General features: G+C 33.6%; 2 protein-coding genes across 4 annotated transcripts; both read right to left on the bottom strand.

Moving 5' to 3' along the window:
* Positions 1-1160: 1160 nt before the first annotated feature.
* On the bottom strand, positions 1161-6555 carry Cul2 (cullin 2). 2 transcript variants are annotated; one of them, XM_068284764.1, is made up of 9 exons: positions 6439-6555; positions 5851-6065; positions 4818-5069; positions 3467-4544; positions 3251-3368; positions 3073-3179; positions 2635-3003; positions 2456-2569; positions 1161-1795 (listed from the first exon to the last, which is right to left on the bottom strand). In XM_068284764.1, exons 2-9 carry the CDS (start codon positions 5967-5969, stop codon positions 1664-1666), a joined length of 2289 nt encoding a protein of 762 aa, XP_068140865.1. In that variant the 5' UTR covers positions 5970-6065; positions 6439-6555; the 3' UTR covers positions 1161-1663. The 2 variants fall into 2 exon arrangements, with proteins under 2 accessions (XP_068140865.1, XP_068140864.1); XM_068284763.1 differs by having other exon boundaries at positions 6339-6524.
* Positions 6556-9425: 2870 nt separating this feature from the next.
* Ac3 (Adenylate cyclase 3) lies at positions 9426-23779 on the bottom strand. Of its 2 annotated transcripts, none has more exons than XM_068284519.1 (18): positions 23603-23779; positions 20771-21345; positions 19607-19796; positions 19232-19541; positions 19041-19159; positions 17896-18007; positions 15567-15694; positions 15131-15289; positions 14659-14797; positions 13530-13789; positions 13095-13458; positions 12644-12944; positions 12490-12562; positions 12348-12423; positions 12067-12292; positions 11914-11996; positions 10848-11303; positions 9426-10778 (listed from the first exon to the last, which is right to left on the bottom strand). In XM_068284519.1, exons 2-18 carry the CDS (start codon positions 21108-21110, stop codon positions 10563-10565), a joined length of 3552 nt encoding a protein of 1183 aa, XP_068140620.1. In that variant the 5' UTR covers positions 21111-21345; positions 23603-23779; the 3' UTR covers positions 9426-10562. The 2 variants fall into 2 exon arrangements, with proteins under 2 accessions (XP_068140620.1, XP_068140619.1); XM_068284518.1 differs by having other exon boundaries at positions 23518-23779.
* Positions 23780-24018: the final 239 nt, after the last annotated feature.

Genomic DNA, 24018 nt, shown 5'->3' on the forward strand with positions numbered 1-24018 from the left:
ATCTGCGTTTTATTAATGTAGGAGAAAATAATATGGCTTTGAGATGAATGAATCTATAAGGAATTTCAATTTAAGAATTAATTTGTCATATTAATATAGTAATCAGACAAAAAAACCTTTTGATATTTTTATAAACCAAACTATAAGAATGGATACAGCTGTATTTAGAGTATTTAAACCCATTTTCTTAATATTGTTTTTTTAAAGAAGATAAATAATAGTGTATGAGATTTCCGTTTAACTGCCAGCAAGTAAAAAATACTTATTTGAAATCTTTAGACACTGTCTGAATTACCCTAAACTCCTCTGGGTTTTTTGAAGATACAAGGCTCCAAAATATGTTTAGACTTATTTTTACTGCTAAAAAGACTTCTAAATTAAAGACACCAGAGATTCAATATTTTGGTTATTTTTCGAATAGAGTTCGATTTGCTTCGCTTTAAATTTCTTCGATTTTAAAATTTAAATCAATTTGAACTAAAATATGAATCTATTTAAAGATAAGGTCCAAATGAGATCCCCATTTTTGTATTTTATTATATTTCGTTTTGCGTTGCTCCCATAGAAACGATCAGTCATGTAGATATCTGACTTTGACTTTTCCGCTTTGACACCTTTTAGGGACACCTTAGAAAAAGATAAACACAGATGAAACGATGAAAGCTTTATCAATGATAGCCAGTCCTCAAATGAAATAAACATTCTTGATAATAAAATAGTTTAAATATTTTTGATTCTACAATTGAACCCATCTTCGAAAGTAAAAGAATAAAAAATCGTCAAAATTCCGAAAAAGTTAACAATAAAATCTCTTCTCAATACAAAACTCATGAATACGCAATATTTTATTTACGTTTATTTTATGCATTTGTTATCATTTAAAATTTTTAAACGTCATGCTATATCTGCGCAATGTGTATAGTAGTTAAGGGAAATGCTATGTAGGTCAGTAATTTTAATTTGTAGCGATAAAAACTTCGCAACGTAATGCTCTGATCGAGTGTATGGTATAAAAACTAATAATAAACAATGCATAATCATTCTAAGGCGTATATACGCAGTTCAGAAGTTAAGCAGACGGACATTCACATACTTATAGAGACCACCTGTATCAATAAACCACCAACAGATCCAGAAATATAATTATGAAATTTGTCACATTTTAAGTTAGTTATTCATTTGTTTTCTTTTTTTTTATTATTATTATTATTATTTTGTATTTTTTGGGTTCTGGGCACGTGTAAATATACAATACAAAATGAAAAAAATTAAACAATAAAACAAAACTAAATAAACTAACTAATAGTATCAGACGGTGAGAAAGAAATCAACAATCCCTTCAATGGGGGACTCCATTTCGATAAACATTTCATAATTAAGAATTGTTTATCAATTTCGATTTGTGGGCTTGAAAGATAAATAATTTCATTCCCCTTGGTTTTTGTATTTTTTTTTTTGTTTGTTGTTTTTTTTTCGTATAACAAAAATAAATTTCTTGATTAGATTGTTGTTATGAATAGACATTACAATTATTATTGGGGGATGAAGATTTTTAAATTTACTTAGATTTCGTAGGCTAAGATAATCTCTAAGAAACTGCCCATTCATTCTGCATCTGTGTGTGTGTATGTTAAGTGTGTGTTTGTTTGTTTGTATATGCAGTCTAAGCCATGTAACTATATTCATCGCCCGAGTTGGCCGTACGCTCTATATATTGTTTATCAATTAACGATTCCACGCATTTCTTAATCATCGCAATATTGGGCGTAAAGCTGACTTTTGATAATGAAAGAACCTGTGGAGTATAAAAGAAACAATATATTAGTATAATTTGTTGATAAACAAAAAGGTTGTCAAATACTTAAATTTAAAATATTATTATAAATAAAGCAAGTTATGAATTTGCGTCTTAATTAACATAAAGGAAATGCCACTTATGATTAAGCTTCAAAAACTATCTGGAGCTAACTTGTTTATAAAACTATTTCTTCCTGGATCGACAAGTCTTTTTTATGCCTATTTCTATTTCTTCTTACTTTTTTTTTTTTTAAATTTATTAAAAGTAAGTAATTTTTTCTTTTTTGCCACTATTTCAAAAGCATAACAGTTAATTGGTCTTAACCATCATCTTAATCGTGATTAATCAAAGCAGAAAAACATTTTAAATTTATAACGAACCAGCTAAACTTTGTTAACTGAACTTTGAACAAAAAAGGTTGACGTAAATGTAGGTTTTTGCGCTAAATTTGAATCAAAAGAGTCGAAATGGATAAAAACGGAACAACAAGGATCTAATTCTACATATTTCTCAAGTGGTCGAAAATGTTTTTTACTTTGCCTTTGCAAAACATGTCCCAGGTTTTTGACTGAATTTGAATACAATGAAATATTTATCACATGGACAAAATGCTTTCTATGATTGTCTTGCCAAGCAATGCAAAAAGGGAAAACCCACCTCCTGTATCAGTGCATTGTGTTTTAGGACTTTGCGCGCCTTCATTATACGCACTATGGCTGCTTGCAGAAATAGTTTTCGATCTTCGTCAACCGAATTAATTGTGTGCTCCACCTATATAACAGAAAAAGATCAATTGATTAATTGAGTTGAAAAAGTTTAAACCACATTTTAATTACCTCCTGTGGCGTATCCTTTTGCAGTGCTGAGCTAATTTTAAATTTCGTCCTCTTATTTGTATAATCGAATGTCAATTCGATTCGCGTCTCACCGGAGAGATTCTCAGAACTGGCGCTCAACAGCTTTGACTCAATCATTGGCTGCATATGCTTTTGAAATGTTTCATCGCTTAATTCCAGTGTATTTTGTATCTCACGACATGTCAAACTGTCGCATGTCTCGAACAGCAACATTATGGCCATTTGATAGGTTTGCATGGTCACAATGTATGATTTCTTTAGATGGCTTAATTTTAATTCACCATGGCACATATGATGCAGCCAGGTTAATTTTCGACCGCTAAATAATTTATGATAATAGTCCTCAAACTGCAAACCAAAATTGACAATAATAATCAACGCATACTCAAACAAAAGCAAAATCATAATATCAGTTACCATTTTAATAGATTTTTCAAATTCCTGTGGCACCGCAAACGTTATAAATTGCGTTGAGCCCAAAGGCCAAGCTCCAGCTTGTAGTACCTTAATCGAGAGATTTATGCCTGTTTGTTGTTAAAAGGAAAAATAAAATATTAATATATCTGATTTACTTTGTTGACTTTATATACTTTACCCAAATCAACATTGTTGTCCTTCAAATGATTGTTAAACTTATTATTCAAATCTGTTGATACAGAAATATCCGTAAACATACGATGAAGTTTATTGGTGAATTCATAACCGCAGGCTTGCTGTAAAGATATTCATCAGTTAATGAAATGTTAAACGTTAAAATAATCTTCAAGAATTTAATCAAAATTGAATTTCTAAGGAAAATTTTTTAGTTTACCTTTAAACGATTGATCATGCCCTCTTCGGCATCCATACTCTGACTCTGTTCGTGTATCAAACGTTTCGCCAATAATCGACTGTAAAACTTCTGATAGACATCCTTATCCTCGATATATTTGAATATGGTTATGTTATTCGTCAATTTTTGATCAATTTCCGCTTCGCAGGTTTTCGATTTCTTTAACAGAGTATCACAGTATTTGGCCACAAATTCGGCGCTGCGACATGGCTGCCGCTCACTAGGACGACGATTGATCACACTGGCGCATGCCTTATCCAATGCACTCAAAAATAATGAATCATTCTCAAAGACATCCGCAATTAGCTCTTGATATTTCTGATGCACTTTTAGCATATTCTCCACAAATGCTATGTGTATATTTTCGCCTTTCAGTGCGGCAACCGTTTGCAGACCCTCGTTCTTAATGTGCTCAAGGAAGGTTTGTATGAGCTCAGACTTTAGATTATCGGGTATAGGTTTAAGCACAATATACATATTACGTAGATCTTGTCGTCGTTCCTCGGAAACCATTTCATTGCATTCCGAATATATAAAGCCCAGACGATCATTGATAAACTTCTCTTCACATTGTTTACGCAATTTGGGCAGTGAGCTAACATGTAAGAATTTTTGTGCACGTTTACTTTCATATTCCAGTATCTTGATCACTTCCTGCATATATTGTGAGACATTGCAATGTTGCAATAATTTGTTCGCCTCGTTCGTATAATAGGCACCACTAGCTTCCAGCATGGGTGCCTCGAAAAGCTCTTGATATAGTTTTAATGAACCAGTTTTCTTATAATCCTGCACTTCAACGAAACTATGTATCACTCCATTTATAATCTGAACACGATGTGAGTCCAATGAACCATTACTGGCACGATCAGCAGCAATGCCCTCCAGTATGTGACGCACTAGCTCTGTGGCCAGATATTCAACCATATATAAACGCCAAATATCAAGACCAAGTTCACCAATTTCCATTTGTTCTGCAGCATCGCTGGACAAATTGCCGTAAAACGATTCGGTATCTGTAATTTTTTGCTTCTTTATATGCTGTTGATTTAGGTAACTGCAAAAAAGACAAAAAAAAAAATATTAAAATGTTAAAGTCAAATTAAATTAAACTGTTAAAATGACTGATCTATTATGTATTCAATTTGTTTCGAACTTTTAAATATTATCATAAATCGATATTGATTATAAAAAGATGAATGATTAAACTCTGAACAAAAGTATTTGGAATCAAATTTAAACCACAAATCTTTTTCCAAGGTGAATTTAGTTTATGTGCAGTAGTAAAGTAAGAGACAATAGTATTATTTGGCTTTTCTATATATCTTACATGTACAGCTGATGTAGATATTTAATGCCTTGACTATATTCCATCCATGTGATATAGTAACGTTGCAGCAAATCCGGCTTGCTGCCAACTGTTGCAGTTGTTGTTGTTGAATTTGCATTAGCTGTATCATTTCCAGCTAAAACCTTTTTATTAAGCATCTCCTGGACATGCGATTCAAGGAAAATCTTTGTCTCGCTATATAGACGATCGGCCATCGGTTCCGGTTGTGCCACGCATAGAGTATAAACATCACTGCGGAATACAAAAACCAAATATAAGTAAGAATAAATTTTTAAATACACAAAATATATGTATATAGGAATATGTACATAAATGATTTCCATGTAACTGCGATCAGGAGCGGTATAACCTCAAAGAGAGTTTAGCATATATTATTACATATATAGAATATATTTCATTTCTGAATTAAAGTTTCTCCTACTACAGAGTTTCCTTCAAATTTTCACAAAATTGAATTACTACTAAAATGAAGTTATTTAACTTTAATGCTTAAAAGTTTTGGTCTTAATTGCGCAAAATTTAAATATTTATTCCAAAATATACATATGGATCTTTCATTGTGTTAATATGGTTTATTTTGGACATAGAGCCGCATTTCTCTGCATTCTATTGCTACAATTCCAAAAAGGATTCTTTGGTATTTTGAAAAATAAAATATTCTTCACATTGAAAACGAAAGATTCGTAATCACGATGACAATCATTTGTTGTGATAGGTCACAATCTTATATAATTTCCTCTGTGTTCTGTTTTTATTTATTCGCTATTATATTAATGTGCAGCACTCAAAGATAAGCCACGAAGCTTTATTTATGCGGAAGAACCTTCTTTACATGGCTACAATTCCAACACGCTGCTGACTACCTCAAAAATCATCAGTCCGGACCTGATCAATTGAAATTAATTTTTGGTATTTTTGTTGTTTTTGTTTTGTCATTGGGTTATTTTTTTTTGGCAATTCATGCAACAGCGTCACGGGCATTTGGCTGTGGAGGAGGCGGCACTCTACTTACCTAAAGCTGGTATTCCAAACGGCGCGTTCAACTTTGCTCAATGTTATCACCGATTCGGCTATGCAACGGAGCCGTGGCCAGACTTCCACAAATTCCACTATTTTCGGCTTGAGAGACATCTCCTGGTTGGGGGCTCAATGCTGAATGAGATGTGAGGAGGCAAATGTGAGGATGATGAGGGCTGGCTTTGTGTGTGTCTGTGCGGGCGCTGTGGGCTGTGATACAGAGCAAAAAAAAAAAAACAAAAAAACAAACGAAAGAGATGGCCAAAATGAATTTGCATGTACATATGTATGTATGTATCTATGTTTGTCTGTCACTTCGTGTGTGCGTGTGTGTGTGTTGGCTATACATATATCTAATTGCCTACAACAACAACAAATTGTATTACACGGCGACGACCCTCAATATGTTGCATATAATCAGCAGGCCAGGCCAGGCCAGTCTGATGGACGTTTAGTTCCATTTCGTAGTTGAACTAAGTTTACCTTGCCTTTCACTCTGTCTCAGTCTCTCTATTTGACACTCTATATGTGTGCTCTCTTTCCCTGACAGTCGTCGTCACGTTTGAGAGCTTCTCACACTCACCAAAGCTACTTAATTACGCTACAAACTAATTTAAAACGTTGGAAAATTTGTTTTTTTTGCAATTTTTTTTTTTAGCTCTCGAAAATTAATCAGTGTGACCAAATGGCAAAATACCAACATTTAGTATTTTTTCAATGCGGGCATATGTAGAATATACCGCACAATTTTGGTAATAGGGTGGACTTATTGCGCATTAGTTTTTATGACCTCCATTTAAACTGCGTATTACTACCGTATAAAAATATTACATTTTTAGTTCATGAGATTTAGTTTTTTAATATTTTTATATCTAGTTTTGATTTAAGAAAATAAAAAGCAACAAAACACATTTAAATAATTGTAATAAGTAAAAATTTTCTTCTGTTCAAATTATTTTTTAAGGAATACTCTACATTTTAGAAAAAATTTAACTGTTGGTTTAGAAACACCGCCAAAAGTTTTAAATTTTATTTATAATTTTCGGCTAAGAGAAAAAAAAGAATTCGATTGTGATTTTTAAATTTGGGAGGCATATGTTTCGAGTTACTTATTTTTAGTATGGAGATACCTTTCTTAATAAAGGACTGTATTATTTGAAACTACAAAGACCAGTGCCTTATTAGACATACATACATATAATAGGATTAGAAAATAATACGGGGCTCCGTGTCATTATAATGGTTTTAAAAGATTTCTGCTTAATTTTTTGTTCATTTAGCAAAATACATTTCTGAGCGAAATAAGTGAATTGACACAAATCAAATTTTAAAAATTCCGAAAATTTTTAAAAACTCTTTCCTGTAACTTCGCCCTACTTAAACCGTTTTCCAAAAGTTCCAATCTCGTTCTGATGATTATTATTTAAAATTTAATTTTGAATTGTAGTCACGCTAATTGTCAAATTTTCGTTTCAAGCGGGACAAATAAGGCCATAGGATAGCAAAGTACTTTTAATCAATCTAAATATCATTAAGCTGTAATTATTTGAGTACTTGAAAAATTCATGTTTCATTCTGCATTCAACTCTTTTTCGTAAAAATTATGTTATGCTCATCGGATTGAAATAAATTTTTTCAAATTTGCAATTGTTTTGGGGTATAAATAAAATTTTACTAAATTTCGATTTAATTTTTGTATAGCTTTTTTATAACGTCTAGAAGTTGTTGGAAATATAGTCTGAATGTATGAAAATATAAAAATATAAAAAAAGGTATCTTATAGGTTAAAAAAAAAGGGCTTAATCCGGTTTAATACGTCTTTAATCCGAGGAATTTATTATTTTTGAATGAAGTCTTTACTGAAGTACATATACATATAAAAAACTTTTCTATTCGTTATAAAGTTAAATTAATAATCAGTACTTAACTTCTATATAGTCAAGTTTGCACATGGACAATGGTTTTTTGGATGTATTTCACATAGATCTGATTAAAGACAAATACAAAACATGTATAATGATCAGATCCATATTTTTCTCAGCAACTGTAGGCAACTTTTCTTTGAAAAAAAAGGGGTTATCTCAGCTTCCTGAAGGACTTCTTACCATTTACCATTTAATAAGTTTAACTACTTTCTTCAATTTAGATAGTTTAGCATGTTAAGCAATTTACCCAAAAAAAACTAAAAACTTGTTGGTTTTGTTTTTTTTTTTATAATTTTTTATTTTTTAATTTATCCAGTTGATCATTTACTATAATTTACTAATCGTTTTGTGTAATGTTATCTTCTCACTTTCTTCGATTTAAACTGTTTAATCTTTTTGGTAGAGTTTTTGGTTTTTGGAGCAATTATCGAACAAAAAAAAATGTTGTAAATGTTTGATTTCAGTTGTTTAATAGCTTCAAAAACACAACACCTAATAGATAATTTTTGTTTCTTTTTTGGAAACCAAATTTTCTCTACAATTTCGTCGTATGAAATTATCAAAAAATTTGAGTTTAAAAATTGTGTGTTTTTGTGTTCAATTAACCAGTGGATCAATACTCATTCTGCCATCTATCCAATCGCTTTCTATATATTTCTTTCCTCTCTTTTTTTTTAGCGTTTCGTTGATTGTCATGTTTTTTAGCCATTAAAATTTAACTGAAATTAACCGAGTAACTTTTTTTTTTAACATGATGGAGGATGAGTGGTTTAGGAAGATTTCATTGTTTAATTGGTTTCAGAATTTTTAGTTAAATGGTTTTTGTTTTTTTTTTTTTGTTTGTTTTTTTGTTGTAGCTCTTCATGTTTGCTATGTATGTAAGTTCGTTTGTTTTCTGCATTTTGTTTTTTGTTTTGCTAATTCGTTGAAGATTTCTAATAAGCATGCAATGCTCTATATACGACTTTTTTGGTAGTTTTTTTCTATAGATATATTAACTATATAGTTTCTATATGTATGTTTATGTAGTCTATGTTCCATTTAGTAAAACTTATCTCTTAAATTAAATACCCTTGCAATAAATTTGAAAATGTATGAAATTACAAAATTATTGTTTACGAAAGTGTTGATTTTCATGATAAAATGATACAGTTGTGTTCACAACAATAGTACTGCCCCATGAGCTGTGGCCTTAAAATTGATCAATTTTATAAACTCAGCTATAAATTTTTTTATTATTGGACATTTTGATGTATATGTATATTATAAAGAAATCTAGTTATTATAGTCCTATTAACATTTTACTTTAAATAAAAGCTTCGTTTAGAATGGAAGTTTGTTTGGAAATATATGTAAAAAGTTTATAGTGGAATAAATAGATCTTTTATTTTATACAATCATATATGATCTAATATTTCATACCGTTTCTGATTTTAAATTATCATATGATTATAGACAATTTAGTTCTTTGTACTCATTGTAATCGATGAAATAGGAAGAGCGCCAAAATTCAACACAAATGTGCTCGAAAGACCCAATTAGCATAAAAGCCTACAAGAGTATTAAATATCTGAGTTTATATAAGGGAATTCTAAAGAATTTCTTCTTTATTGTTAAATCGATTTTATGAAAAGAATTTTATATGTCACTATACCATTGGCGGGTAATTGTAATCCAGATTTTTATAGACATAAGATATAGCTTCAGTTAAGCTTTGAAGAATTCTCTGGTTATTAAACTTTGTATGAGAAGTTTTTAAGGAACTTACGATATTCTAAACAAAAAAATTGCTAGAATATTCAAAATTTAGCTTATAAATTATGGAATTTGATTAGATTTGTTTGATTCTAGGTTTTAAATTTGTTGGACCTTCATATGTATACAAATATACAAGATGACAATGTATAAAGAGGAAAAAAGATTATTAATATTAATAGAATTGCAAGGGTATTAAAACTTCGCTGTTTCGAAGTTAATTTTTAAGTATACATATTTTCTTCTACTATTGTTGTTTAGGGTTTTTTTTTTTTGGTTTTTGTTTTTACCATATAAGTACATTGTATTACATTTATAATTAATTATGCTGTTTATTTGTTTTTTTTCGCTATTTTGGACTTGCTTTGTGGGTTGCATTTTGTGTGGTGGGATTCGGATTTATTATATATATTTATATTGTATGTATGTATATGTATATAGTAGGTATGTATGCATTTGTTTTTAAGAACTTATGAATTACTAATACAATTAATTTGCGCATTTTACACATAGAGACTTCGTTTTGAGATTTCTGTTTAAACTACACATCGATAAAGCAAAGTTTCTTCTTCCCCAAGTATAATTTTATATACTTATTAATATACATATGTATGTATATATTACAGTTTTGTGAAAAAAATCATATAACAATACGTTGTTTTTGTTTAAAACAAAAGTTCACAATTACGGAAAATACTTTGTAGTTATATATATATACGTTTGATGTTGTTTTTTTTTTTTTTTTTTTTTTGTTTAGGTACACAGTTTACAAACTTTTGGAAAGCAAATTGTTAAATTTTCAACTAAAAAATTAGCAAATAGCATAATAAGAATATCACACGAATATATAAATATATATATATATTATATATAATAATAATAATCATAATAATACGTAGCCAAAACCAAATTTATAGCAAGTATAACAGTTTCTCTTCTTCTTCTTCTTCGTATAATGCTCACTTGTTCTTGTTGTATAACAGTTAACTTTTTTTTGTTTGGAATCATTCATTTGGAATCAATTAATTTACTCTAACAATGATTGAGATTCGGCAACATTGCCATTGCCCACCGATGACTCTGGAACGGAAGCATCCGTTGGGGCAGACTCGGGATTCTTTAGCTTAAGCAGGGGCGTCTTTATATCGACTTCAAGCTCTGTGGTTAACTCCAGAGGAGTTTCTGTCGTTTCGGTATGCAACTCCACAGAGGCAGCAGGATCTGCATTCGATTGTGATTTTCCCTGAAAAATAATATTATAATTTTAAGCATTTTTCCAACTTTTCTGAAACGTAAACATCATCGTACTCACCTGCAAATAGTAGGTCATTAGCTGACCCTTGCCCTTTACGGTCACAAGGCCGCGTTGCAGAAACGTATAACCAAATTGCTGTAGGATATTGCAAGTCTCTTCGGTCACCTGAATGGCACCCGCCTTGCCGGTGCTCTCCATGCGAGATGAAACATTCACCGTGTTGCCCCAGATGTCATAATGCGGCTTCCTGGCACCGATTACTCCTGCCGTTATGGGGCCGTGATTGATGCCCATTTTAAGTACTAAATGATTAAACGATTGCTCATTGATATTCTGCAATGCATGTTTCAGTTCCAAAGCGAATTCCACCAATACAGCCAAATGGGACCAACGTTCAGTGATTGGGGCGTCCGTACGTAGATTTCGTTGCAAATTAATGCCACTGGCGGCCATATATGTAGAGCCAATTGTCTTGATTTTTATTATATCCTGAAATTGTGGCAATTCGAGTAACTGCAAAGAGATATAGAGAAATCAATATCATAATTTGATATCAGCAGACAACAGAAAATTTAAGATATAAAGTAACGTAATTACCAATCTTTTAGCATCCTATTGACTCACAAGCTTATTAACATTACATACATTAATAATTTGTATAATTCTCAAGCAGTTCTAGCATATGTTACTCAACATAATCTTTTCTGCTCTTCAAAATATTATAAATTAGTAAGATTTATTGACCTGGTCAACCCAGTTTTAATAATCTCGTATATTTTGGCACGATTTTAACGTGAAGGCTTTTTAATGACACAAAAATTCCTTCCTTTTATACTTCGTTATTTTGAGTCGAACAATTCTCAAATAGTTCTAGCATAAATTTCCATAACGTTTGGAGTATACTTTGCAAATATTTTGCAGGTGTAAGCCTACTTAATATTTTATCGCCATGAATTGACTACTTATTTCATACTAAAATTTGTGAAAATTTAAAAAGAATAAAATTAGTAAAAAGTAAAACCTATTAACTTTAAAAACGAACAATAGATTCTAGCTCAGTTTTTGAAAGGAAAAATTCAACTTTTCATTATTCCCATGTCCATAGCGAACACAATGGACTTACCGCATCGAAATCCGAGATGACTTCATTGAGAAAACGCAAGCACTCCAAACCCTGATTGTTGACAGTTTCCTCTGAATAAAAATCTAGAAATCGTTTGAAAAACCATAAAACAAATAATTATGTACTCTTTTCACCGACACGATTTAGTCTTACCGGAGAAATTTGGCATGCTGGCAAATAATACGCCAACTTCTGCATAACTCTGTGAGTACAAATCATCATGGGATCGCTTTGTGTTCTTCATAAAGTGTTCAGCCACATGAACTGGCAATACATTATAGACCAAAGCCTCGTTACGTTGTCGCATATCGTTGGCGGTTTCCTTCTGTTCGGCCACCTCTGTTTTCCACTTGAAAATCACACGATCCTCGTGATCCATCTATATGAGACAATTAATGAAAAATATATAACAGATTATAAATATATTTACTTACATGTCGCGCCAAAGTGCTAAGAGCCAAGGCGGCCACCAAAAGTAGACCCGACGCACAATAACGAGTGGATATGATGCTGGAAGGGTAAGAATAGAAATTATGTACATGGGTTAAATAACATCAATAAGACAACAATACTTACGGCTGATGTGCCAGATCATCTTCGAGGGCATATAAATCCTGCATAATAAATATGTTGAAATAGCAATGCAGAGCTGGAACAGTAAATAAAGGAAGTTGAATCAAATATTCATCACAAAATTGACACACTCAGTTGTTGGCCAATTGTTACTAACCTGCTATAGACAATAGCAAAAGTATTTTCGTCAGGTGCGTGAGCTGGGCAATCACGGCAATTGCAATTAATATTAAGACACCAAAATTACTTAAATAGGACGGATAAAGGTCACGCTCTGTGGGCACTGCATCGCGCATTTGTTCAACAAATGATTCCGGTAGCAGGTGTTCAGCAGTTGCCATCTCCTCTTCCAATATCTGACCACCATCCTCGACCATTATTACGGCCTCACTGGCCGTGGCATTGAATTCACTTTCGCTAACAATATGCTCCGTGCGCAGGAAGGTGACAAAAAAGAACTGCAGCAAAAACAAAAAAAGTAACAAGTAAAAATTGTGAAATAGAAGAAAAATTGATATGCAAATGAAAATCAATAATCCACAGGGACAAACCCTTAAACACGCTCCGCAATAAAAAAAAAAAAACAAAACCTCAATACAATTGCTTACCATGTCGATGACATTGCTAAGGCCAATGGTAAGGGCTATAATTATGGCAGCCAGTTCACGCACGAAGGTAATGTCATTGAATCGTTTACTAACATCGACAAAGAACTTTGGCAACATCCCGCTAAAGCTCTCCGCTATGCTAATCACCACCAGCATGGCAATGGGTACCAAAGGAGCGGCTATATTGATAAAATGCAATGTGGATCGAGGCAAAACCAAATACGAATATAGAACATCAATGCATTGAACCAACAGAGCAGCCAATAATGGCAGAGAACTGTATGGTTCCCGATATATGGCATAGGCTTGTTCCAATTGAGGATTCTTAAAGCGTAGAAATATATTTGTGTCCTTGGTTAGATTTCTAGCAAAGGAATGGATTAAAAGGTTTAACAAGGATATATGAATAGGGGAATCTATGGCGCCACAACTCACTCATGTCCATCTCTAGTGACTAGTTCATCTTTCAATCGTTGCTTGAAATTTTCCAATTTAACCTGTTCCTCTTCATCTTCAGCTTCGGGTGTAAGATGTTGTCCATTGGTTGTGGCGCTCTCTGCCAATAGTTCCTCATCATCCAAAGTGGCTTCGTTATCATCAGTTGTAGCCAATCCACCGCCAGTTGAACCATTCGAACCATTATGCGAATTTTCTCTCTGAGTTTCATTGATTTTCTTGGCACACGGTGAAGCGAACTGAAAAAGGAAATATTAATAATCAAATATTAATATGTATATTTAAAATAAGTTTTAATTCACTTTTAGTTTTCCATTAAAACCTTTCTTGAAATTTAAATGAGTAAACTTTATAAATCAAAATTTTCTTGAAGTCTTTTTAAAACTTTTGTCTATGTACTTATCCGAGTTTGATATATTATTTTACAATGATCTCTATGAACTGCAATTTAAAACGGCGGCAATTTGGCTGTGCCCCATTAAACTAAACCACTTTCGAGATGATTAATATAATTATAATTTAGCAAACATTTAGATGAGCATTGTTGTAGTTCAAAAGCTTTAGGCATTCCTTATTAAACGAATTAGCTCTGAATTCTAACACTCTCCTTTTTTTATAGCCTCTTACTGCGGGAATTTCCCCTTAAGTATGCAATAGCTAGTATAATTAGTTTTAAAATGTTTCTTAGCTGACAAATAGTCAGAGTTGCATAATTTGTTTAAAGACCATTCTACTCACTAAGACTTATTCAATTTGTGGAGTACCAATTATCTTTATGAATCAAATTTATACTTTATACTTAAACAAATCATTGTTTTTATTCCACTTTAATATAACTTATCTAAATGTTATTTTGCTTTCTAAAATTTACAAAAATCCGTCAAAGATTTCGATTATTGAAACAAATTAGAAAATTTTCAATATTCCTGTTCAAACGTCGACGTTTTTTTGGTGAAAAAGGTGAAAAAAGAGCACTTTTGCAGTTTATTGCATACTTTAGAGGGCAAAGTTACCCGATTATACAAGCCCAGATACACTTACTATTAATTTAAAAATTTAACTATGACATTCATTTTCTTGTGCTGTTTTATTATACAATTTGACTCACCGGCTTAACCACTTTGGTAATAAAATATGTCTTTAATCCGGCAATTCGTAACAGTTCCTCACGTTTCTCACCAAATGCTGGTTCCACTTCAAATTCGCCATTGAGAAAGGCCAAGGTTTTGTCCGAAATGTGAACCCGTCTGTGACAAGAAAGAAAACCACCCAGCAGCATTAATGTTAACTACCAATTGAATTATAGAAGGAGAGAGGGTAAACCGCAAAGCTCCCACTGCACCCATGCAAATGGGTCAATCAAAATAGTTAGTGCCCCTCAAGGAGACACAGTTGTGTCAGTTGATAAACATGACCATAAATTTGCATACAAGATTTAACAAGAGTAAGAGTCAAATCATAATAAGTACAAGTCAGAGTCGTTTTGCACCCTCCTTAAACACACACACACACACACAAAAACGAACACATTTGAGTGTCAGCATTTTAATTATGCAAGAGTTGTTCCGCACAAAACTTACCCGGCCTTGCCGCTCGATTCCATTTTATTGGCCAGCTCAACGTCCTTGGAGTAAACGTCAAATTGCCACTGACGTTGGCCAAGAATGCCAGCCAGGACAGCCCCAGTGTGGATGCCCACACGCATATCAACAGGTGAGTTTGCCTTTTGTTGCACATACCTATAATAATAACAAAACAAAGTATACATCAATCATATATGTATACCTACATACATACATCCATCCATCTAACACGACACGCAACTTGGCTAACGCTTAAAAGTATGCTATGAAATATATATATATATATATAGATGAACAGCCAACGTCGACAGAGACCAGGCACGAAAGCGTGGTTAAGTGCAATTATTATTAAATTGAACTAACGTTGATTTGGTGTCGCCTGTCGTCGTTGTCGACATTATTGTGGTCGTCCGGTTTTGTCCTTGTTACTTACTTGATGGCCTTTACCATAGAGAGTCCCATGTGTACACACATCACGGCATGATCCGGACGCTCATCCGGGGCACCGCTAATGCAATAATAGCAATCACCAAGAATTTTAATACGCAGTTGTTGGTATTTCTACACACGGGAAAAGAAAATTAATATCAAAGTAATTTCTAGTTACTTAATTGAACAGTTTTGATTGGCTTGTGAGAAGCAAACGAAGTTAATTGAAATCAGCAAACTATAATTAAATTATTATTTATTAATACGAACACAAATCAAATGCAAACAAATTGAGAAATCAACTAATTGATATTAAGTTGGTTTTAAGCTTATTATACTCAAACATATATATTTTTATTCCTGTTGCTATAAATCCTCAATATTTCACACCAAGTCGTTGACACATTTAGTTTAGCTTTGGCTTTCGTTTCCCTAATTTTCATAAAGTTTATAAAAAACAAATTATTCCACTCCTTTTTGTCTCTTTTTGAAATCAATGGAAAATCCCTTAAAGAAACATAAACCAAAACATAAATGAAGTAACAAAATTGCCACACCGACTTGCAAACACCCTGCGCAAATACCCTTTACAAGCCGCAAAAACAGGTTTCTCTTAGTTTGTCAATTTCTTGGATGTTTTTGCACTTTTACTTAACAACATTTTTAAATATAACTTGACTAATTTAAGTCTGATTTTTATGAATTGTTATAGACTAGCAGATCTTGAACTTTTAATTAGAGACATATATTTTCAGAACAACTCGCTTAATATTATGAAAACTTATTCTTACTTATTAAAATACATAGGGCGACAGCAGATGAAATTAAAAAGAATCTTGACCAGACTATATTTTATTGATCAGAAAAATATATAAAACTTTTAAAGAGACAAAAATGATTCCTGCATTTCGCTGACTTTAATATACCCTTTACCCCATTTAACCCAGTTTTTAAAAACATCATAAATACCTACCAAAAAAAAAAAAAACCTAATCACAACCTAAAGCTAACAAATGAACTGAAAACAAAAACCGAATCGCCCACCAAATCAGTGAAAAGAAAAACATATACGCCACAAAAAAGACTTCCAAACCCACCGCCCAACCACCCCTCAACAGAAAAAACTTTTTTGGTAACTCTTTCCTTACCTATTAGCCATCAATGTGGAAGAACGTTTTATCTAAAAAGGCTTATGTTTGCGAAAGAATGGCCTACAATCATAGGAAATAACGAAGATATTGACCAAAGTCACAGTTTTCCACCGATCGTTCCTATGGGAGCTATATGATATAGTCACCCGATCTTTATCAAATTCGGCACAGTCATTAACAGATATACTAAACTAACAAATGTTTAATTTGAAAGCAATCGCGGTAAAAGTAACGAAGTTATTTACAAAAGTCACTGTTTTCGACCGATCGTTCCTATGGGAGCTATATGATATAGTCATCCGATCTTGATCAAATTTGGCACAGTCGTTTATAAGCGTAATAAACTCTCTAATATAAAGTTTCACGGTAATAACATAGAAAATAACGAAGTTATTGAGAAAAGTCACTGTTCGTGACTTTGGGGTTTGTATGGGAGCTATATGATATAGTGGTCCGATCCGGCTGAATCCGAGATATACAACGCCTGCAGTATATACAAGCCTAGGTGCAAAATTTCAGCTCTGTAGCTCTTACGGTCTAGGAGGAGTTTGCGTTGATCCAGACGGACGGACGGACGGACGGACGGACATGGCTATTTGAACTCGTCTCGTCGTGCTGATCAAGAATATATATACTTTGTATGGTCGGAGTGCTTCGTTCTATGCGTTGCACACTTCTGACCAAAATTAATATACCCTTTTTGCAAGGGTATAATAAACGGACACAAAAAAGCGCCACCCACCGAGGGGATCCCCCACGAAACAAGCAAAAAAAGACAAAAAAAAAAAAAGTTGCATGAGAGAAAAAATCAACTTGAAACATTTCATACGCCTGACTGGGCGTAACTTTTGCTGGCAGAAAGCAGAAAAGAAATTGCCAAAAAACAAAAAATAAGTTAAAACAAAAGCAAAGAGAGCAAAATTTATGCAGAATAATGGCAACGACGACAAAAAAAAAATAAACAGAAGAAGAATTTATATTAAAGTGCGTAACACTCGAAATGAAGGAAATGAAAAATTCTCCATGATGCTTATCTTAAACAACGTAATCATCATTATTATTCTTCTTCGAATTCTAGTAGAGAATGAACACATGAAACCAAGTCGAGGAAAAACTGAAGACAAAAACCATGAAGAAAAGAAAAGAAAATTTGTTACAAGTATCTCTACTATTTATTTTTACCTCGGCAAGCCTATCGAAGCGTGCGAAGAGCTCGTTAAGCATTTTAACCAGATCTTGGGCGCTATATGTTGAGGAGATGGCAGTAAAGCCAACAATATCCGCATAAAGTATGCTATTTGATGGTGTGTGTGTGTGTGTATGTGTGTGAGTAAAAGAGAAAGTAAGGTATAACGGTTAAATTATGGAATGGCAGTTAGCACCTGAAAAAAATGCTGTAAGAATAAACTTAGGAACGCATTTTTGATGGAAATTAGCACTCTAAATATTTCCGTGTGGAAACGATTAGCAATTCAGAAGTAACGAGTATTAAAGTATATAAATAACAACGAGGCACTAGCTGATAAACAAGAACGTCGAGATGTTGACGACTAGCTTAATTAGAGCAACAATTGAACCGTTATTGACAATGAAGGTAGCTAATGAGAACAAACGACATTGTTAACTAACAATTTCTTAAAGGATAAGTTTTTTCTTGTAACTGTCTTGACCGTTCTGAAATTAAACGTTAACGTTACATAAAAACCACAAATTCTCTCAAAGTTACAATTAGGTCCTCTTTTTCACATTAATTGTTTGTAGTTCACAACTAGTTTTAGCACTCAAGTGACTTCAGAAAACTTTTTGCCAATAAAACATTTATGATAAAACAATTGACAGTTTTTAGAAACCATTAAAATCTTTAATCGTAAAATTGTTTAACGATTTAGGACGATTGTACAAGTAAAAACATTTATAAACAGCTTAAAAAAGGTTAAGGGATCAGTCCAATTAATCATTATCACTTTATTAACTTATATTTCACAAACAGTTTTAATTGAAGGAGAGAAAAAGCCAAAATCTCTCACTTGAAAAAGAATCAAATTTAAAGTTTGTATTTCGTTTATAATTCACAACTAGTTTAGGCCAGCATGGTCATGGCAAGCATGAAGGGGCCGCTGTCTAGAACACGACTATATATGGCGACGACACGACTAAGATGTCTCTTTTAAACAGGCCATTAAATACAGAATTTTTTATTCAACTTTGTCACCAAAACTTTAATCTATATGAAGTGTCTCTCAGTTTTTTGTTCTTCTGAGCAAGTCATGTTTGTGTAAATTAGTAAAGGTTCGTTTACCATCTAGTAAGACATCACTTAAACTTACCTAACATTTTCATGTCGACTCATGTAAATCTTTTTGAATGCCTCTGAAGTGGAAGAGCCCAAATCTTCACGCATCTTAATGGCCACATGTTTCGGTAGTACGGATAACAGCAGGCGTTCCTAGAAGAATCAAAAACCAACCGAAACCGAAGATGCATTTACTATGAACTTTGTGTGTGGCAGTTTACTCACCTGTTCTGCCGATTGCTCCTCGATTACCATCTTAACCTCTAGACTTTTCTTGGCCTCTAAAAATGCCCGTTTCTGCTTGGCTTCGCCCATAAAATAATAGAGCAAACCAATTACAGCTCCAGTGGCTATCAAAACAGCATTAGCCGCTGCCTGATCAGATATCAGTGGATCGGGTCGAGAGAAAGCCACAGGAACACTTAAGCAATTGAAGTACGTACAAAATCCAACCACTAGGCCAAGGAAAATCAATGGCAAGGGTAATGTTACATAGATTAAAAAGTTAAGCAATATGGCCCAACCGAGAACATCACTAAAATGCAATAAACAATTTGTATTTATTAATAAATTAAACACTTTCCATTTCAATCAACTAACCGCGGTGAGAAACTGGCTTGCAGCATAACGTAAGCGGCAAAATGCAACATTGCCAGGAACCAAAGGGCTCTCGGTATTATTGTTAACATTGTCTGGTGTAAACTACGCATCGATGGCTGTTCCGAACGGCGTCCAATATGCAGGAGAGCGGTTAAAGCCAAATATGCTACCAGCATGCAACAGTTGACCACTGAAAGATTTGAGTGAATTCTTTACTTTAGAATCTCTAAAGAATTTTATGGATACGAAAAGGATTATTTGTATATCCTTGAGTTTTTTCATGTAACAACAACATAAAGAAAAGGTTTTCAAAGGATCGTAAGTATTTTTATCCGTTTTTCCTCCCTTGGTTGTAATCAAAATAGAATCAAGCCAGAAAAAGTCTTCAAAAAGTAATAAAACCAATTTTTCGATATCTCAGTAAAACTGAAATCTACACAAGTAAAATTGGAATTGGGAATACTTCTTGGTGGTAAAGTTCTACTTAAAGAAAAATCAGAGAAACGTACGACAATTTTGCAGAACTCAAAGTTCTTTTGAATGTTTTTGGTATGTCGAAAAAAGACAAAATTTATCAAAAAACAAACCCAAAAACAAAAAATTCCAATTAAATTTTGAAGATATGACTAAGAATAACCTAAGGTTATAACCTTGATAATAAAGTTATAAATTTAAATATGATATCCATACATTGTTACAAATCCTCCGTCATTTGTACATTTGTTTTTGCCAAAGGAGTATTTTACCCCCCCTTTTGGCCTTGTTGGCTAGGCAGACCTTTTAACGTTATATTTATATAGTTTTAGTTGACGGATAAACTCAAAATAAAATGACTTCTCTTCGTTTCACTAAATAATAGACTTGCATCAAACATCCAGGAGGATAGTCTGGTCTCTTAAATAATTTAACAACTTTTTTTCTTGTTGTGGGAGGAACAAATTCCTCCTTCTGTGTGTTCGCCACTAGCACGATGCACTTAAAAAGCTTTTATATTCTGTCAAGTCAAGTTCGTCCGTCGGACTGAAATGGGGCAATTTCGTTCTGCACTCCCATGGATGACATGCAAGGGTATTCATCAATGGTCCTGACCATAATTAGGCCGCATATCACGTTGAAAAATATGAAAATTTCAATACTGTAATAAAAGTTTATAACCAAACTCACCTCTTGTTGGCACCGCCTGTTCCCATGGTATACAAATGGTCCACAAATTAAATAGAATGGCCGCAAAAAGGAACCACTTGAGACCGCTACGTCGCTGTTTAATGGAATAGTTGTGATACAATTCGTTGAGTACATGCTGCGGTAGGATAACCACACCGCCGCCGGTGATGCCAACACCTCCAGCAACGACCTCATCATCATGAGGACGCCGTCGTGTGGGCGTCTTTTGGCGTTGATGCTTCAATTTGCCGGTTGCGGTCGGCGAAGCTGTAGCCGGAGCTGTGGACGTGGCCTGACCATTTTCAAGATTATTACTAGATTTCTCCTTCTCTTCCGGCATACTGAATGCGAGGTTTTTCAAGTAGCCTTGATGGTTTTTTTCTTTTTGGTTTTTTATTTTTATGTTTCGTTGATCACCAATCGACCGGTCGAGGGACCACCACCGAGTAAGTGAGCAAAGGAGCCACTGACTCGACGACGACCCAAGAGTTTGGTTTATGAATGAAGCACGGCCATTTCCGTTTTCACCGCTTTTCTTCTTTTCGGTTTTTATTTATTTATAAGTATGGTAGACGCTTGGGTAAATAGAATGAAAAAGCGAAGCAGAAACTCAAACAACAAGAAAATAAACTTGTACACAAAACGTTAACGCTAAATTTGAGACTTAGCGCAGTGCCTCATGGCGGGGTGCCTATCCACCCACCACCCACCAACCACATATCCCGTTTTCGCCTCTTTTGCCCCGCATTTTCGTTGTTGTGTTAGTGAGCGCCAAGGCGGAAGCGTCCTTGTAGGAGAGTCATGTGCGTGTGTGTGTGTGAAAGCTTTTCAAGCAGATCTACCGTGGTTTCAGTTTTATAGTTCAATTAAAATTTCTCACTTTCTAATTATATAAAATTAACATTTAATCTTTGAAACTTTTTATGCTTTTCTTTCTGATTAGTTCCCCCAAAATGAACAACTTGAAATTCTTAGAGATAAGAAGTGTCTATAAAGGTGTGTGTTTATTACAGGGGCGAATCCAGTTGGGGAAAATTTCTGATAATTTGGATAATCATAATAGTGGTGTAGAATTCTCCTTTTTAGCCCCCCTTGAAGATCCGCCACTGTTTCCTTATCACATTATGCTCTCTTCATGGCAAAAATAGTCAAATCAAGAAAAGGTGTGCCCCTAAACGTAAAATAGATAACAAAAACTGAAATAAATTATTATTTAATCGCTATATATTTTAATAAATTTCATTAAATGGTAAATCAAAATGATTTTAAGATAACAAACATTCCTTCGTTTTACAAAAGAAATGTGAAAAAACTAATTTCAAATGAATCATTAACAAAGTATGAAAGTTATTTTAAGCGGTATGCTCTGCCTGATCTTAGAGTTCCCAAATGAATCCCTAAAAAACGACTTTAGATCCCTATGGTATTCCCTAATAATGAAGAATTTTTGTTAGCGTAAAAAAAGTCCTAAGAGACTTTTTAACTAAATTGGGGAAAAAGTAATGGAAAACTAAAAATCTAACTAGCTATGAGGCTGCAAACCTTTTGGGACTGCGGGATAAAAAACCAAAGAGGATTATAAAGGATCGTAAAAGACATTTTAAACATTGATTTGTATGCTATAGTACGGTATGGTCTGGTTGTAAATGTAAGCACATATTTAAATTGTATTCTTATTAAACTTTTATATGTATGTATGTACATATCCTATATATGTAAGTATATTACGATGGTCTATAACTAAAAATTTAACATTCCTCTGAGGCGACCGCAAACCTCATTAAAAATTTCTTCACTAAATTGTTATGCCAATAAACAACATTCACACGTTGAACAACAAAAGATGATTCATATTTACACGTTATTTTGTTGTTGATATATTTTTGCTACAAAATTTGTTCAAATTATTTTGCTGGCAGCGCTCTCACACAATTTTACAATATCAATTTCCGTTGGATTATTAATTGAAACTGCAAATTGAGTTTCAGCTATTTTTAGGCAAATTGAAATTGTCTTGTGAAATTTTCATGAAAAGTACTTGCCTACCCTCCCCCCGCCACGTCGGCATGGGCTAACCATAAAAAATATATATTTGCATAAATTATAAGCATTTTCGGCCGCAGTTTTAACACCCTCGCATACCACGGTACTAGGTTACGCTCTCTCTCTTTCACTCACTCTCTCCCACACTGTGCTCTCTTCTGTTACTCTTTCGTTATACTACTACTAGGTTGGTCTCTATGTCTCTCTTTCTCACTCTCTCTCTCTCTCTCTCTGCCTGCTGCTTCCTTCATTTGACTATCCGTGTATCCTTATTGCCGAATTGGTCGGACAGGCCATATACATATGCATTTATGTATGTAGGTATGTGTGTAGGTGTGTGTGTGTATGTGTGTAACATAACGTTGCTTCTTATTTCTTTTAAACAGAAGGAAAAGAAATCCTTTTACGTCCTAGGTATGCCTTGGTAAGTATCTTTATAACCGACTCGTGCCTGTGTGTACATATGTGCGTATGTTTTGGGTGTGTGTGTGTGTGTGTGCCTCTGTGTATGTTTGTGTAAGGTTGATTTGCTCAAGGTTCGTTTTAATGCGTTCTGATTTTGTTTGTGTGTACACACAACTACAGACAAAAAATTTCGATTATAATTTAAAAGGCAAATAACTGGCACTTGCACTTAAGGATAATTATTTTTTTGGCATGTACGAGCTTGTTAAGATTGCTCTCCCGGGCATTATAGTCCTTACATTTGACACAAAATTTTTGGTATTACACTGAAATACACTTTTTTATTATTTGTAAATTTTTGAATACATTTTTTTGTGGTTTTACTTTTTCTCGATTTCGCTTCGTTGTGTTAACTTTTTTGTTTTTTCTTTCTGCTAGGTGCGATTCTTTTTTTTTTTTTCTTCTTCCTCCTGTAGGCTGTGTGTTTGCTGTGTGCTGCCTTGATCAGTTTTTGCGCGTACGCGTATTCCTTTTGAACTAAACTAAGGCGCACGATAAACTTGACTGATTGTTAAGTGAAAAATTTTGACAGTCAACAGTCCAATACAGCAGCAATAGAAGAAGGACCTTTCAGCAGCGCGCTTCCTTTGCCTAACAGAGAGTGAAAGAGAGAGTGCGATGGAGTGTGAGAGAGCTTTTCCACCGCAAGACAGCTTTTTGTGAGCGCATGTCACAGAGAGAGAGAGAGAAGGAGAGAGAGTTAGACCGAACCACTGATAACGGTACAGCTGTGCAGCTTG

This window comes from Drosophila tropicalis, unplaced genomic scaffold, assembly GCF_018151085.1.
Source record: "Drosophila tropicalis isolate 14030-0801.00 unplaced genomic scaffold, ASM1815108v1 contig_393, whole genome shotgun sequence".
Taxonomy (NCBI): domain Eukaryota; kingdom Metazoa; phylum Arthropoda; class Insecta; order Diptera; family Drosophilidae; genus Drosophila; species Drosophila tropicalis.

Coding starts and splice junctions, on each gene's coding strand:
- Cul2 (XM_068284764.1), bottom strand. CDS start 5,969: ATGTCTCTCAAGCCGAAAATAGTGGAATTTGTGGAAGTCTGGCCACGG. Junction 2,570..2,634: donor AAAAGGATACGCCACAGGAG/GTAATTAAAATG, acceptor TCTGTTATATAG/GTGGAGCACACAATTAATTC. Junction 1,796..2,455: donor ACAATGCACTGATACAGGAG/GTGGGTTTTCCC, acceptor TATACTCCACAG/GTTCTTTCATTATCAAAAGT.
- Ac3 (XM_068284519.1), bottom strand. CDS start 21,110: ATGCCGGAAGAGAAGGAGAAATCTAGTAATAATCTTGAAAATGGTCAG. Junction 19,542..19,606: donor CAAGCCAGTTTCTCACCGCG/GTTAGTTGATTG, acceptor ATTGCATTTTAG/TGATGTTCTCGGTTGGGCCA. Junction 11,997..12,066: donor CAGCATGCCAAATTTCTCCG/GTAAGACTAAAT, acceptor AACGATTTCTAG/ATTTTTATTCAGAGGAAACT.